Consider the following 17,075-nt stretch of genomic DNA (forward strand, 5'->3'; position numbering starts at 1 on the left):
ATTGCCAGATGCACCCTGGACAAATTCGGTGGCAGAACTGGGGGCGTTTGTGAGCGTATATGATGTCACTTCTGGCGGAAGTAGAGGAAGTGACGTCCCATGCACCTGTATGCTTGGTGTCACTTCTGCAAATGCCCTAAATACAGGCCTGGGCATGAGGGGCATGTAGGATATGGATCATCCTTGGTTCTTATTGGTCCTCAAGAGATAGATGGGGTTCACTATTTATCACTAAGGTGGGTCTTATCTGCCCTTTTTCCATTGCCTAAAACTCTGTGTGTACCCCTCCCACCTACCTCTACACCTACTCCTAGCACTTCAACCCATACCATTGCATTCTCCCCACCGGGGAGGGGGGATTTCAGTTATAGACGCCCCCCCAACCATGGGGTCCCCTATAGTTATACCACTGAATTGACCAATAATCCTGTATAAGGCAGAGCTAAAAGTAGAATCCAAAATTGTGTTACACTTCTATTCTTATCATGGAAGATCATTATTTTTATAGGTGGGGAGAAAATAGCCCTCTGTGTTTCACTCCAGTTACCTTTTTTTTCTAACTACAGAGAAAATATGCATTCAGGGAAAACATGCCTCCGGATCATGTGCTAATACCTGGCATGCATGTACTACAGAGTATTGAACTTTCCATAAAATAACACTTGACACTGAACAGGTGTCTCCCAGACAATGCCCTTTAGTTCTCTGAATGCTGAGCTTAGGAACAGCAATAACAGGGAATAGTGCCAACAGGGCCAAGGCCTTATTGCTGCTGTGAGTCCCTTGCAGCTCAGAGAGCCTAATTAAGGAAGAATGAATACAGCTATGCAGTCACGTGCCGTAGCACATTCTAGTCACACCAAATCATTGCTCTCTTGAGTAGAAAGAAATAGCATTTCAGATGCCTGACGTTGGTTTGACAGCCGCCGAGTTCAAATGAACCTGTAAGTACAACTATGAGAACATAGAGCAGTGTTTGCTTGCAGTATCTCATTAAACATGGCAATGCCAAAGCTAGGTTTGGTTTGTAAATGAAAGGCGCGATGTGCCGGAATTCGGTCACATGTCTGGCCGGATCACTCACCCACACACAACAGCTATTTGGGAGTACTCATGCAGGATAAGGTAACGAGGTTTTGAAAATAATATTCAGGGACGGAAGGCATTAGTGCCAGAAAATGCAGCTCTGGCCTCTGGAGAACTAAAGCTTGAAGTTAAAGAAGTAGGCTAACATTGCTACACCTTATGTTTTGGGGTTTCTGTACCAGCCCAAGGCAACTACAACCCTTTAGCAGGGAAGATTTGTGCCCCAAAGATGCCCCAGTAGCCCCCCATCTTCTTTTCTGCTGATTCACTGCACAGGCAGGGTTGGACAAGGCCAGTGGGACACCGGGAAAAAACTTGGTGGGCCCCAGCCCTTGTGGGCCCTGCCAACCCTGACCCAATCCCTGCCGATGCTCCCCCACTGACCTCCCTTCCCCGAGATGAGGTATGCATGCTCCGGGGGGATGGGCAGGGGAGGTGTGGGTGGCGGGGGCCCATAGGGGTGTCGGGGCCCCTGGGTGGCAACCCCAGTGGGCCCCACACACCCCAGTCCAATCCTGCGCACATGCTCTGTGCTGTTGTCTATAACTGTAGTCTATAAATATATTATATATACCAAATGGGATACAAGGCTAATTAGCAATCGATTCAGATTCACATCTAATGGCAGATCTATCTATTTAATGGCAATTTGCATTATAATTAATAATATAATCAGCTAGCTTCCTGTATGACAGACAAACATATTTTTCTGCTTGATGATTCCCGATGACCCCTAAAGCTTAGATTCTCCACAGCTGCCCAGAGCGCACTGAGCACGTGTAGTGTCATTGACACTCAAAAGATGGCCTAAGATTCAAGATGGTGAGCACGATGCACAACCTTGAAATCCAAAAACATTATTGTCATAGGGCTGCCAACTCTCTATGCTGACACAGAATGTGTAGTATATAAAATACAGCATTTCTACCTATATTCATTTAGCTTTTAGTTCTTCTTTAAACCTTTAAGAGACTCCCTTTCAACCACTGCCATCTGAAGTCATCTAAACAGACCTGGAGTTTCTATAATGAATGGTCAAGCCAGTAGGAAATCCAAAAGTGTTAAGAAGCTGTGACTAGAGAGCACATCATTGGTGTCAATGAGTGTTTTTTCACTGCAACTTTTTTCAATGGTTACATTTTCCATGTAAAGTACATTGGAGTCTTGGGGAGTTTTAAATGGTGACTTTTTTGCCACAACTTTCATTTTGCTTCAACTTTTTCCACAGTGACCTTTTTCTGTGCAGAATACACTGGAGTCTACAGGTGTTTTTTTTTTTTGGGCCAACTTTTTCACAGATATAAATTATTTATATTAAATAATTTTTTTGCAGCATTTTTGCAAAAGTATCCTCTGATTTCACCAAGAATCAAGGAGAACAAATTTACTCATTGCTAGTTATTCCGAATGTTTGGAACATCAATTTTGTAACATTAATTAAACCCAATCAGATTGTTTTTCCTCCAATAAGGGGTAATTATATCTTAGTTGGGATCAAGTACAAGGTACTGTTTTATTATTACAGAGAAAAGGGAATCATTTAACCATTAAATAAACCCAATAGGGCTGTTCTGCCCCCAATAAGGGGTAATTATATCTTAGTTGGGATCAAGTACAGGTACTGTTTTATTATTACAGAGAAAAGGAAATCATTTAACCATTAAATAAACCCAATAGGGCTGTTCTGCCCCCAATAAGGGGTAATTATATCTTAGTTGGGATCAAGTACAGGTACTGTTTTATTATTACAGAGAAAAAGGAAATCATTTAACCATTAAATAAACCCAATAGGGCTGTTGTGCCCCCAGTAAGGGGTAATTATATCTTAGTTGGGATCAAGTACAGGTACTGTTTTATTATTACAGAGAAAAAGGAAATCATTTAACCATTAAATAAACCCAATAGGGCTGTTGTGCCCCCAGTAAGGGGTAATTATATCTTAGTTGGGATCAAGTACAGGTACTGTTTTATTATTATAGAGAAAAGGGAATCATTTAACCATTAAATAAACCCAATAGGACTGTTCTGCCCCCAATAAGGGGTAATTATATCTTAGTTGGGATCAAGTACAGGTACTGTTTTATTATTACAGAGAAAAGGGAATAATTTAACCATTAAATAAACCCAATAGGGCTGTTCTGCCCCCAAGAAGGGGTAATTATATCTTAGTTGGGATCAAGTAGAGGTACTGTTTTATTATAACAGAGAAAAAGGAAATCATTTAACCATTAAATAAACCCAATAGGGCTGTTGTGCCCCCAGTAAGGGGTAATTATATCTTAGTTGGGATCAAGTACAGGTACTGTTTTATTATTACAGAGAAAAAGGAAATCAGTTTTTTTTAAAAATGTGAATCATTTGATTTACATGGAGGCTATGGGAGATAGCTTTGTGAATAAGGGAGGAAGGGGCTAAGCACAGTTCACTGCAGGGAGTACCAAGTGATAGTTTTGTTCCCCAGGGGTCTGAAACAGACGATATTCCTGGAAAACATAGACTAATGCCTGACTAAGCCTTTTGTTGCTCCTGCATAGCTCTCCCTTACTAACATAGTTCCACTGCATCATTTTACAGCCTTTGTATCAAATTCTATTGGAATGACGCAAGGAACAATTCTTTTCCTTACAAAATGCCAGGAACTCTACACTTGGGGTTTTGCCACACATTTCCTAACAGAGATCTAGGAAAGCTGAAAAAGGGTTTTTCCCCAAATCTATAGAGAGTTTTGATTCAATTTTGTGCACGGAAATCAGTGAGTCATTCACTTACTGACATTTCCTCAATTAACTTAATCTTTTGACATTTATCTCATGTAATAGTACAATATAAACATTAAACTGCTTAGTAATATAACTGAACAAAGATAAACAAAGGAATAGGAGCAAGAATAATAATTAATACTGAGCATGAACTACTGTGATTGTACAAATAAAGGGCATAACTGAGGATCCTAGTCTGATATTTACTATTATAATTCATTTGATGATTTTCCCTTTTGTGCAATATTCAGTAATGGGTATTGGTCCATAGGAAATAATGGTGTCAATGTTAGGTAAAATTAGTAGATTAAAATGATATATAAAATTAGTAAATTGATACTCACCAAAATTACTACTGCCAAAGGAGGCTTCCTGGGAGGCTAAGATGTCTACGCTGTAATGTTTGACAGAAGTGTTTGGATTACTCCATGTTTCCATCCGATAAATATTCTCCATGGAAACTCCTGCAACCTCGGCCAAGGAAGTCAATACTTTCCGAGTTGTATGAGCCTTATCTGGCATAATATCATCTTTACTATAGGCCACCTGTATAGCTTCTCTGATCCAGTGGGAAATAGGTTTAGAAGCTTTCAGACCTTTCTTCTTCCCAGCAAATCTGATGAAGAGATTGTCATCCTTTTCTGAAGGAAAAGGTAGATCTTTAATGCTCTGCCCACTTCTAGCAGAAGAAGTTGGCTATCCCGAGCTGAGCCTCTTGATTAATATTTAGCAGCACAATGTCCTGATTAATATTAGCAGCTGTAGCAACCTTAGGTCTGAAAAAGAGCAGGGTTATTAATACCACTCAGTCTGGTAGAAATTAAATATAAGGCTTTTTAGATTATAGCACCTTCTCCAATCCTCCTGGCTGACATGATAGCCACTAGGAAGATGTCTTAAAAGACAGACATTTGATGGGGCAATCTTAAATAGGCTCATATGGAGATACACAGAGTTCTCTCAAGACTAAAAGAAGATCCCACGGGGGAAGAGGATGAAGAACCTTAGGACAAATCCTAGAGATGGCCCTTAGCAGATGCAGGAAGAGATCTATCCAGTTGAGCAGAAAGAGCCGAAATCCAGCCCTTTATCAAATTCTTCCTGAAGAAAATTAAGTTAAAGGGGAACAATCATGAAAAATATCGAAAATATAAAGTTTAGACAAACATTTTGATAAAAATTTTGCACTGTTACAAAGCTAAAACAAGGAGAAGACGTCTGGCATCAAAATGACAACTTCTTTTTCTGGGTGGATAATCTCTCACTCTTATTGTCTTTCACTCTCTTATTGAATCTAAGACTGGAAATCTTCTTGGAAGAACGAAAGGGATCCTTTTATTGTTTCATCCTATCTTTCTTAGAGGAAGAGTCTGTTCTGGGTGATCTTTTGGCTCAGAAAAAAAAAACTACTCTTCCTAGAGGTATCCTGGGGCAGACACATACCCTTAGAACCTGACAGGGACTGCTCCGAGCCAAATAAGTGCCTGGGCTGAAAAGCTATAGTTTAGAAGGCATTTTTGGAAACAATATCTAGATTGTCTAGTAAATGTTTAGATTTATGTCAGAGATTTATGTTATGAACTTTTTACAGCAGAAGGCTCTTTCAGGGGAGGAGTAGACATCTGGAAGAAAAAACAAATGCACTTAAGTGTAACACCTACACAGCAGTTTCAACCAACCACCGAATCTCTATGCTTCCTTACAGCCTAACCCAGTATGAAGGCTGCAACCTAGGCTCTTAGCTGCACCCTGGGCTGCAATGTACAATGCGGCAACCACAATGTAAGGACACAGTTCTATCCCCTGGATATTTTACCCCTTGAGTAGTCAATCCCTATGGTCCTTAAGTCCCCTATGGACCTGGAAAGTCTCCAGATAACAATAAAAAAGGATATATATTCCACTTGCCTACCATAAAGGACAAAAAACACTACTGAACATTAGAGGTAACTCCTTCTTATAGGTGGGGTCTGTTGCATGTTGTTTAACTCTTTATCTTCTTGTCCTGCCTAGTAGGTGAAATAAAATAGCCAGAGGCAGAATTGATGTTATGGCTTGACAAAGGGAGTAAATGCTTCCAAAACAGTAATGTTGCTTGTCTGAAGTCTGTCTAGCCTGGAACATGAACATATCACAATAAAAGCAAGGCAAAAGAAACAATCATATCTTGATAAACTGTGGTAACTCTGTGCAAATGACAGATGAAAGAGAAAATGGCAACATTGTACAATACTAGATAGAACCCTCGTACTTTTTCAATTATCTCAGTTTTTGATAGGCAGCTTTCCAGTTTGGAGTTTCAGCAGTTAGCTGGTTGCTAGGGTCCAAAGTACCTTAGAAACCAGGGAGTGGTTTGAATGAGAGATTGGTATATGAATAGGAGAGGGTCTGAAAAATAGAAAAATTAGTAATACAGATATAGAACCCATTATCCAGAATGCTCGGGACCAAGGGTATTATGGATAAGGTGTCTTTACGTAATTTGGATCTCCATACCTTAAGTCTACTAAAAAATCAATAAAAAATTAATCAAACCCAATAGGACTGTTTTGCATCCAATAAGGATTATTTATATCTTAGTTGGGATCAAGTACAGGTACTTTTTTATTATTACAGAGAAAGGGGAATCATTTAACCATTAAATAAACCCAATAGGGCTGTTCTGCCCCAATAAGGGGTAATTATATCTTAGTTGGGATCAAGTACAGGTACTGTTTTATTATTACAGAGAAAAAGGAAATCATTTTTAAAAATTAGAATTACCTTCTTAAAATGGACTCTATGTGAGATGGCCTTCCCATCATTTGGAGTTTTTTGGGTTTACCAGTTAAGGGATCCCATACCTATAAGTAGAACATGTTTCATGGCAAATCTTCTACCCGCTGCCTTATCCCTTCAAACAGGCACATCATGCACTAAACACCTGTTCTGTCCTTGGCCTGCCTTCTTTTCAGGTAATGTTTGCACATAGGCAATCACTTTAATCATTTAAACACACACATACCTATATACAGGGCTGCCATCAGAAACTTTGGGGCCCTGTACAAGTTGTTTATATGGGGCCCCCATGAACACGAGCAGTACCTAAATTTTGGCTGTGCAATATAAGCAGCTGATGTTAAAAGTCAGTGCTGTCCAACTTCTGTGGTGCAGAGGGCCAGAATTTCTCTAGTATACATAGTGGAGGGACACCAATGGAAGCCAGTTTTGACCACTCCCCTTTTTTTAAACTGCACCCACTTCAAACCACACCCATGTTATTACAAGAGCTTTTAAGACCATGCCCACATTAATGGTGGCAACACAGCAAAAACCCAAATGCTTGGTGCTCACTACGGGGATATCAACCATCATTCATTTGTGAAAGAATTCTATTATGTCATATTAAGACACACCTTTAAATCCATATGCCTCCTCCTTCCTTGTGGATAGCACATCAACCCCCAGCACATAATTACACACCTTAGGGACCATTTAATGGCTATTTCCAACTGCTAACAAACTCCCAGAACAAACCCCTGCCAGGTTCACCTCCCACAGGCAGTGAAGGGCAGGCAGAGTATGGCACACACAGGCAGCATAGGGCAGGCAGAGTACTGCCTGTGTGTGCCATACTCTGCCTGCCCTATGCTGCTGTGTGTGCCATACTCTGCCTGCCCTTCACTGCCTGTGTGTGCCATACTCTGCCTGCCCTATGCTGCCTGTGTGTGCAATATTATACCTGCCATATGCTGCCTGTGTGTGCCATACTCTGCCTGCCCTATGCTGCCTGTGTGTGCCATACTCTGCCTGCCCTATGCTGCCTGTGTGTGCCATGCTCATCTGCTCATCTGATTCATAATGATGCCTAGCTGCTTAAAGAACAAAACCACAGCATTCTGCATTCATTCAGAGGGCTAAATGGTCTAACCTATAGGCAGTAAATGGGCAACTTAAATGGTAAGTCATTACAAATGAGTATCAGTAGTGCAGTCCTGTAAGTTCTTGTAATTGTTACCCATTAGTTTAAACAACTATAAACCACTTTAGGTTCATATATCGATATACTCCGTTTGCCTTCACCCCTGTGTCACTCTTTAAAATGGAAAAGAATCTGTGAGATCTTTGCAATGAATAGTTTCAGAGTCAGTATTACAAGAGTATAACTTCTTTAGTTCCCGGTGACTTCATGGGAAGTTTTCCCCCAACAGCAGCCAGCTTTATTTTTGCACATATCCACTACCCATATACCTCGTATTTTATCGAATTTCAGCCCATTTTCCACGATTACAAATGGTTTATTAAATTACAGTTCTTCTTGGGCCTCCAAAGAGCTTAATTGTTTCACAAATACCTTCAGAGTCTCTGTTACGTCATTTTGAGGCAAAACCAATGCTGGTTTCCTGAACAGTAATGGCAGCACTGAACGTAAAGGGAAACAAAAGGAACAATACAAGTTTCTTTATTAACACTAGTTCTTTGGTGGCCCAAAGTAGTGGGTGGGTGGCCCAGCCTCACAAACAATTAGGATAAGATTTGAAACAAATGATTATCATAAACTGAGACCAGTATATTAGGACATAAAGACCTCTGCTGTTCATAATAACCTGTGTATTTCTGTGCATAAACTTTCATATATACAGTATATATATATTGTATGTCCACATATAAATATATACCCTGTACCATATGAATAAATATCAGCATAAGAGTCAAGTGCACCTACAAGCACTTATAGGTATAGGTAACTTTGTATCATGGGCGTCCGCAGAAAATTTTCCAAGGGGGGGCAAGTAAGCTAGTATCATCCTGCAACAGACAAATATATATATATATATATATATATATATATATATATATATAAATATATGTAACCCTATTTTGGCTACGGTTGTACTTTTAACACGCAATCACCTGCGTGTGGCGCTACAGGAGCCCTGAGCCCCCGCTTATTTGTGGGGGACAGGTTTGATATAAATGGCGTGCCTCCACCCAGGGTAGGTATAGGTAGAACTATATGTCTCCTCCCTGGGAAAACTCTATGAGGTCCTCCTTGGACCCGGACTCCCAGCAACTCCCGGTACCTTGCCCCTCCCTTGGGGTAGCTGCTTACCAGGCAGTTGAGGATCCTCAGTATATGAACCACCAAGACACTGGTTAAAATGGTGAACCAGATGAACTTGTTTATTGATGCAGGCAGAACACTTCAGAGGATGTCACACAGACGGCTCAAGTCACACTCTCTCTTTGGGCTACCCCCGGTACTCCCGCCGGATGCTTCCACCTAGGAACTCACCCCGGTCCACGCGTAGGGCCCCTTCACTGGGAACACTCCCAGGTGCTGACTTGGCTCCCCTTACTACACACTACAGGCCCTTAACTCCAGCCATGAGTGCTGGGGGGTCTTAACCCCTCTCTCTCCTGTTGGGGCTATCGCTGCCCGTTCTCTCTAGCCTGCCTGTCACTCCTAGAGTGACCTGTTACAGTACCTCCTGTACTAGAACACAAGCCTGTTATACGCTTCTTTACAAGAAGCAGTCCCAGGACGAAGACCTGCACAAAATGGGTGTCAGCCCTTTTTATACTTTTAGCACAGCGACATCTAGTGGTTACTGTTAACTTGCAGGGAAACTCCCTTTTCACACATAAACACCTAGGACCACCTTTAGGTGTCCAAATCTCATAAGGCCACCCTCATGGTGCCTGTCTAAAGGGGAACTAGTCCTGGAGGGGCCCAATTCTTTGGGGTCCCTACATTCTCCCCCGGCTGAAACTCTGTCACCTCCTGGCTGACATCTCATACACACTCAAATACTTTACACAGTACTTTTACATCACGCTTCAACAGCCTCTCCTGAGGTCTGTCAAGGATACAATGGGTTACCTGGAAACAATGTTAAACACAATAAACATTTCCCTTCAACCCCTTCAATCTTTGTGTAAGTCCCACACAAGAAAAATTTGAAAGGACACTTGTTGCCCTTAACCAAATTTAAAACTTATTGAACTGGAAAATCAAAGTCTCCAACTCTCCTTAAGGGAGTCCATGTCCCAAGGTAATCGGTACCCTGGGATACCTCCAACCAACAGGTTGGGCACTCTGGTCAGTCCACACTCCGACTGACGAACCCTCCTGGATCTCCTTGCGGCCGGGCATCCTCCTCTGGCCAACACAGGATCTCCCTGCTCTCTGATGCAGCCGTCATCTTTGCTGGCAAAAGCTACCAGTAACTGTGCACACGCTTTCTCTCGCGCTGACTCACTCTGCTCCAAAATGGCTACCGCAACGTCACTCCTTTGGTCACGCCCAGGCCTCTTGGCGCACTTTCTCGCTGATCCAGTCGGTCGCACCACGCAATTGGGTGGCACCGATACAAACGCTGGTTACACCCCTCTCTCACACGCTTCCTCTTGCGTGCCTTCCCTGTCCCTTTGGCGCCAACAGCCCTGCAACCTGATTGGCTAGGAGCCTTTCCTCACTCCTCTCGCGCCAAAATCCCTCTTGGATATGGATCAGGGTGGCCCAAACTTTAACACGGATGGAAGGAAGGGTGTAGCACTCACACAAGGCCTCAGTTCCCTTAGGGCCCTTTCTGCTTAATGATTCCTGCTCTCATCTCAGCAGTGCCTCCAAAATGTAACCCTATTTTGGCTACGGTTGTACTTTTAACACGCAATCACCTGCGTGTGGCGCTACAGGAGCCCTGAGCCCCCGCTTATTTGTGGGGGACAGGTTTGATATAAATGGCGTGCCTCCACCCAGGGTAGGTATAGGTAGAACTATATGTCTCCTCCCTGGGAAAACTCTATGAGGTCCTCCTTGGACCCGGACTCCCAGCAACTCCCGGTACCTTGCCCCTCCCTTGGGGTAGCTGCTTACCAGGCAGTTGAGGATCCTCAGTATATGAACCACCAAGACACTGGTTAAAATGGTGAACCAGATGAACTTGTTTATTGATGCAGGCAGAACACTTCAGAGGATGTCACACAGACGGCTCAAGTCACACTCTCTCTTTGGGCTACCCCCGGTACTCCCGCCGGATGCTTCCACCTAGGAACTCACCCCGGTCCACGCGTAGGGCCCCTTCACTGGGAACACTCCCAGGTGCTGACTTGGCTCCCCTTACTACACACTACAGGCCCTTAACTCCAGCCATGAGTGCTGGGGGGTCTTAACCCCTCTCTCTCCTGTTGGGGCTATCGCTGCCCGTTCTCTCTAGCCTGCCTGTCACTCCTAGAGTGACCTGTTACAGTACCTCCTGTACTAGAACACAAGCCTGTTATACGCTTCTTTACAAGAAGCAGTCCCAGGACGAAGACCTGCACAAAATGGGTGTCAGCCCTTTTTATACTTTTAGCACAGCGACATCTAGTGGTTACTGTTAACTTGCAGGGAAACTCCCTTTTCACACATAAACACCTAGGACCACCTTTAGGTGTCCAAATCTCATAAGGCCACCCTCATGGTGCCTGTCTAAAGGGGAACTAGTCCTGGAGGGGCCCAATTCTTTGGGGTCCCTACATATATATTTTTTTTTTGCAGGATGATACTAGGGGAGGCTAAAGATGGCCCATACACAGACTGACCTACAGCTAATGTGACACTTAGTGGATTCGCTGCTGGCGTAAAAAGTTAACCTCCCAACTACCTCTTGCCGTTCCCACTGACTCCCAGGGATACTGTACAAAAGTGCGGGGGGGGCTTTTTTGTTTTTACCCTAAAATGTTTAGTATGTTAAAGTATTTATACGCGCATTTCTGTGAGGGGATCTGCAAACATTTGTGTTTGTGATCAGGGCTAGTTCGCATTCAAATTCACTTTTATTTTTAATGGTTTTTCAGTTATTTAGCTTTTTGTTCAGCAGCTCTCCATTTGGTATTTCAGCAGCTATCTGGTTGCTAGGGTCTTATTTACCCTAGCAACCAGGTAGTGGTTTAAACAAGAGATGGGAATATGAATAGTTAAGGGGCCTACTTGGAAAAATAAGTAATACAAAATTATAATAATAATAAAATTGTAGCCTCACAGAGCAATATTTTTGGCCCCCATTTGAAATCTGTATAGAGGCAGAACAGAGGCCTGTGTATAGTACCTGGGTATAGTACCTGTGTATAGTGCCTGTGTATAGTACCTGGGTATAGTACCTGGGTATAGTACCTGTGTATAGTGCCTGTGTATAGTACCTGGGTATAGTACCTGTTTATAGTGCCTGTGTATAGTACCTGGGTATAGTACCTGTGTATAGTGCCTGTGTATAGTACCTGGGTATAGTACCTGTTTATAGTGCCTGCGTATAGTGCCTGGGTATAGTACCTGGGTATAGTACCTGGGTATAGTACCTGTGTATAGTGCCTGTGTATAGTGCCTGGGTATAGTACCTGCGTATAGTACCTGCGTATAGTGCCTGCGTATAGTGCCTGGGTATAGTGCCTGGGTATAGTGCCTGGGTATAGTGCCTGCGTATAGTGCCTGGGTATAGTGCCTGCGTATAGTGCCTGCGTATAGTGCCTGGGTATAGTGCCTGGGTATAGTGCCTGCGTATAGTGCCTGCGTATAGTGCCTGGGTATAGTGCCTGGGTATAGTGCCTGGGTATAGTGCCTGCGTATAGTGCCTGGGTATAGTGCCTGCGTATAGTGCCTGCGTATAGTGCCTGGGTATAGTGCCTGGGTATAGTGCCTGCGTATAGTGCCTGGGTATAGTGCCTGGGTATAGTGCCTGGGTATAGTGCCTGCGTATAGTGCCTGGGTATAGTGCCTGGGTATAGTGCCTGGGTATAGTACCTGGGTATAGTGCCTGGGTATAGTGCCTGGGTATAGTACCTGGGTATAGTACCTGGGTATAGTACCTGGGTATAGTGCCTGGGTATAGTGCCTGGGTATAGTGCCTGGGTATAGTGCCTGGGTATAGTGCCTGGGTATAGTGCCTGGGTATAGTACCTGGGTATAGTACCTGTGTATAGTGCCTGTGTATAGTACCTGTGTATAGTACCTGTGTATAGTGCCTGTGTATAGTACCTGTGTATAGTGCCTGTGGGATGAAATCTGCAGCAAAAGTTGAGAGTTGGTTCTCAGGTAAAGTTACAGCTGCAGATTCTTCTTTTCAGTCTTCATTTGTTTCCAGTTTGCAAAATCTCCCGATCCCTGTGTGCATCTGTGCTCTGATTGGTCAATTTTACTGTCTGTCAAGGAAGCTGTGCTCTGATTGGAGAATCCACAAGAAGAAAGATCCAATCGGAGCACAGCAAAAACGGGCTTGAGGAGACAGTGCAGAAAGTAAGGTTTTTTTTGCTACTTTTCCAGGGGGGGGCAAGTGCCCCCTCTTGCCCCCTTCTGTGGACGCCCATGCTTTGTATTCTCAAGCAGATTCACATTTCTTATCAGAGTCCCCATATGAGTGCTCCGTGATTTATATGCTGATATATAAACTCTAATAAGAAATACGAAACTAGTTGAGAACATGAAGTGACCCATACCTATAAGCGCTTGTCAGTGCAGATAATTCGCTAGGGTTGGGTTAATAAAGCAAAGAACTCTCGCCAAGTGTAAATGGAGTCAGCTTGGCACAGGGTATCTAGCCAGCTTGCAGATATGTAAGTGTTTTCCCCACGTCACACACAGCAGAATGAATGGAATGATGTCTCACTAATAGTAGTGACACAGTGTTTCTTATGGTACTTTCTACATAGAAATAAATTATGATTATTACTGGGTGGGGGGCAATTCTATATTATAATGTAACTGCCTCCTCTTATGGGATTTTCTCATTACAGGAACAGCTCTGTGGATTGGAAACCAACATGAGTGACTGTAGCACACCCTCGCCAGTGGAACTTCCCAAGCATATCCTGGATGTCTGGGTCATAGTCCTCATCATACTGGCCACCATTTTGGTCATGGCCTCCTTGTTGCTCTTTCATGCAGCAGCTGTTGTTATGTTCAGAGTACGGACACACCCAATCCGAAGTACCAGGTAGCGGTGCAGGAACAGGAGCAGTTTATTTACAGATCTGTAGATTTGGACTAACAATGGACAAGAGACAAATCTTCATCCCACAAGAAAGAACTGCAGTCTCATTTTCAGCCTTTATTGAACAATGGATGTACAAAGAGACTGAATAAAGCAAACTGATGATTAATATAGGATTTTACCATAATAGGAGACCATGGCATCAACATTGGTTTCTTCTGCCATGAACTCCTCCAGGGCCTGTAAGTGAAAGAAAAGAGCATTATGGACACAATACTAAATGGATGTAAATTCTGCTCAAGGTCAGTCTGGATTTGAGGATAATAGTGACAGAAAGAGGTTGAGGATCTGTATAGCACACATCTGTATAGCGCCTCTCTCCTTCTGCCACCTCCCTAGTGACAAGGGCCCTGTCTGACACACACGGAGCAGAATGCTCTATTTGCATAGGCAAATGCTATGGCAGCTCCCACCTAAATGTATGAATGGAAACCATGAGAGAAGTAGGATGCTGCACAGACAGAGGTGGATAAGGAGAAGGTATATAGAACAGTGAAAGGGAAACACAGTTTAGATGAAAGTGTATATTTTACAATTTCTCTTTTGTGGAATTACAGAGGAAACAGATACATTACCGGAAGAGTTGGCCTCCTTCTGATGCAACCTAAAGGCAGACAAATGGGCATTATATTAGGAAGAGCAATAGGAGAAGTTGCAAGACTGTGACATGAATGCTACAGGGCTAATAGACACAAGTATTCCCATATCTATATTCTCCCATCTGTATTAATGCTTTTGAGAAAGGAGAATAAAGGGTACAGAAAGCTTGAGTCATTGGGGGTGCCAATTTGGTACGGCTGTAATAATTTACCTGTTACCACAGGCTGACTATGCACCATACAACAGATGTTTTTAGGGTGAGCTGTGATCTTCCCAGCATTCCCTGCAGCTCTTCAGGCTTGAGACATGTACAGTATGGATCTCTTCAGAAACGTTCTGCACAGGCACCAAATGTGACTAAGGGACAGGGGATGCTGGGAAGCTGGTGACAGCCTGACCTGTAGAAATGGGCTGGTGCAATTTTGAAGATGAGGCGAGCAGGCCTGGGAAAGGGATAAGCAACCTAACATATTGGCACCCCCCTCAATTTGTCTAGGACAGATTTGCTGTAATTACCTCTTAAAAGGTCTTTGATGGTTGCCATTTTAAAATTTGAGGAAGCCCCCTAAGGAGCCGGCACAAGGCCGGGGTACCCCAAGGGGTCTTCCTCAGATGGTGCTGGTTCTCCAATCAACAGTTGTTCAGATAAAGATGTTAAAAAGGAGAAACCAGAAAAAATCCAAAAAATCACTGAAGAAAAAAAATTGCTCAAATCTCTCAAATCGCACGTAAGGTTGCACACTATAGCAATCTGTATAGAGAAGAGAATAAAAAGTTAGCTTTAGGGATAATACATTTAGCTCTTAATATTTTCTGTAAAATACAGAGAAAGAAAGAGATCTGGCTATTTTACCCTAAATGTGCACTTCCAGCAGGTACTGGGCCTCAGTTTATACCATGCTGGAAGTTTGCCTACAGTAGCCAATCCATACCCCCCAACTGTCCCGCTTTTTGCCCGGTTTTTACAGCGCGTCCCGCTGTCCCGGATTGTTCAATGAATGTCCCGCATTACGGAAATGCAGAACAATCATTAAACTATCCAGGCCAGCGGGATGCGCTGACTGCGGGCGAGAGCTCCGGCTCCGTCTCTTCTTGCGGCTCCTGCTTCTTATTCGGCTCCTCGTACGGCGGCGACAGGTCCTTTTATAAGCCCCCCTAATCCTTACCCCAAATCTTACAATAACTGACACTCAAGCCAGGATTACAAGAACATTAAATAGGCACAAGGGCTCCTTTACTAACATAGATGCCTCAATGCAACCAATCAGCAGTTAGCTTTAAAGATTCCTTTAAGGGAGCATTGCCATAATTTAAGAACCATTGATTTAAATATAATCCCTCCAAAAGCAAGAAATAGTAAATCAGGCCCTGTGTCCATCGTATGTGAAAGTGACTGTTGGAAATCATTGGGGGCAGAAAGGAAAAAATACACTTGGGCTCAATCAGTGACTAGCTTTTCTCAGCCAGTTAAAGGTAGAATTATAAAAGCAAATATTTGATTGGTCATCATGGATTAATGCCCTGGTGTACATTTGCCCAGTGTTGATAAATGCCCCCCCCCAGCTGCAGGGCAGGGAGGTAAATAATCAGCCCCAAACCTAAAATGAGTAAGTGGCAACAAGGCTATAGGGCTGTATTTCTGGGTAACTGTAAGCAGGAGCAATTAAACATTGTAGTATTCAATTGTACCCTGTTGCCCCCCCTTCCCACAGCTGGGGTATTATAAATGTTATTCTGTAAAAGGAGAAAGTATTGCTATTGTAGTCTTGTAACTGTAATCCCATTACATGTTAAGGTTGGTACATGAGAGCAGGGCATGTACCTGGGGCAGAGGGGCAAAACTCTAAGGAGCCTGTCAGTACCGGAAACAAAAATGTTGTATTTTATGATGGGCCACAAAGGTCCCCAAATGTTACCTTTTTATGGGGGCCCCAGTCAAATAAAGTGTATCTTTGCTGGCAGCTCTGTAAAACTGGCAGATCCTGGGTCTGTGTCTCCCAACCAGCGTAAAGATTAATGTTTTCTCTAAAGACCATTTTAGGGGATAATTCTCCAAATTCACTAAAGTCATCAAGAGGCGCAACATTTGCCAACCTAGGGGGCCTCACCCAACTACTCATATATTTGCCATAAATACCACAAAATGTGGTGGAATGCATGTATTTAATAGTGCCTTTAAACAAACATCAAAGAGAACAAATGGAGTGTTTTGCTCTGCATTCCCAGGGCTGCATCCTTCAGCTTCCCCCAGGGCCCCCCCAAGCATCCTTCAGCTTCCCCCGGGCCCCCCCGAAGCATCCTTCAGCTTCCCCCGGGCCCCCCCGAAGCATCCTTCAGCTTCCCCCGGGGCCCCCCAAAGCATCCTTCAGCTTCCCCCGGGGCCCCCCCAAGCATCCTTCAGCTTCCCCCGGGCCCCCCCAAGCATCCTTCAGCTACCCCGGGGCCCCCCCAAGCATCCTTCAGCTTCCCCCGGGCCCCCCAAAGCATCCTTCAGCTTCCCTCCCCCCAGCTGCCTCCTGCTTCCTCTGGCTCTGGTGGTGTCCTCCGCTATGTGCCGCGGCTCCCCGCTACTTCTGCGCTTTTATAAGGTTGCGCCCCGTGCATGTGATGTCAGTATGCCCGG

The 17,075-nt window shown here is 43.7% G+C and overlaps 1 protein-coding gene across 1 annotated transcript in view; it reads right to left on the reverse strand.

The window, feature by feature from the left end:
* The window catches only part of slc25a48 (solute carrier family 25 member 48), a 46,742-nt gene extending 41,803 nt beyond the window's left edge, over positions 1-4,939 (reverse strand). Inside the window, exon 1 of the mRNA XM_031897980.1 lies at positions 4,190-4,939. Within this exon, the coding sequence (XP_031753840.1) occupies positions 4,190-4,367 (178 nt within the window). The 5' untranslated portion in view covers positions 4,368-4,939. The remainder of the gene's footprint in view (positions 1-4,189) is intronic.
* Positions 4,940-17,075: the final 12,136 nt, after the last annotated feature.

This window comes from Xenopus tropicalis, chromosome 3 (genome assembly GCF_000004195.4).
Source record: "Xenopus tropicalis strain Nigerian chromosome 3, UCB_Xtro_10.0, whole genome shotgun sequence".
In the NCBI taxonomy this organism is placed as follows: domain Eukaryota; kingdom Metazoa; phylum Chordata; class Amphibia; order Anura; family Pipidae; genus Xenopus; species Xenopus tropicalis.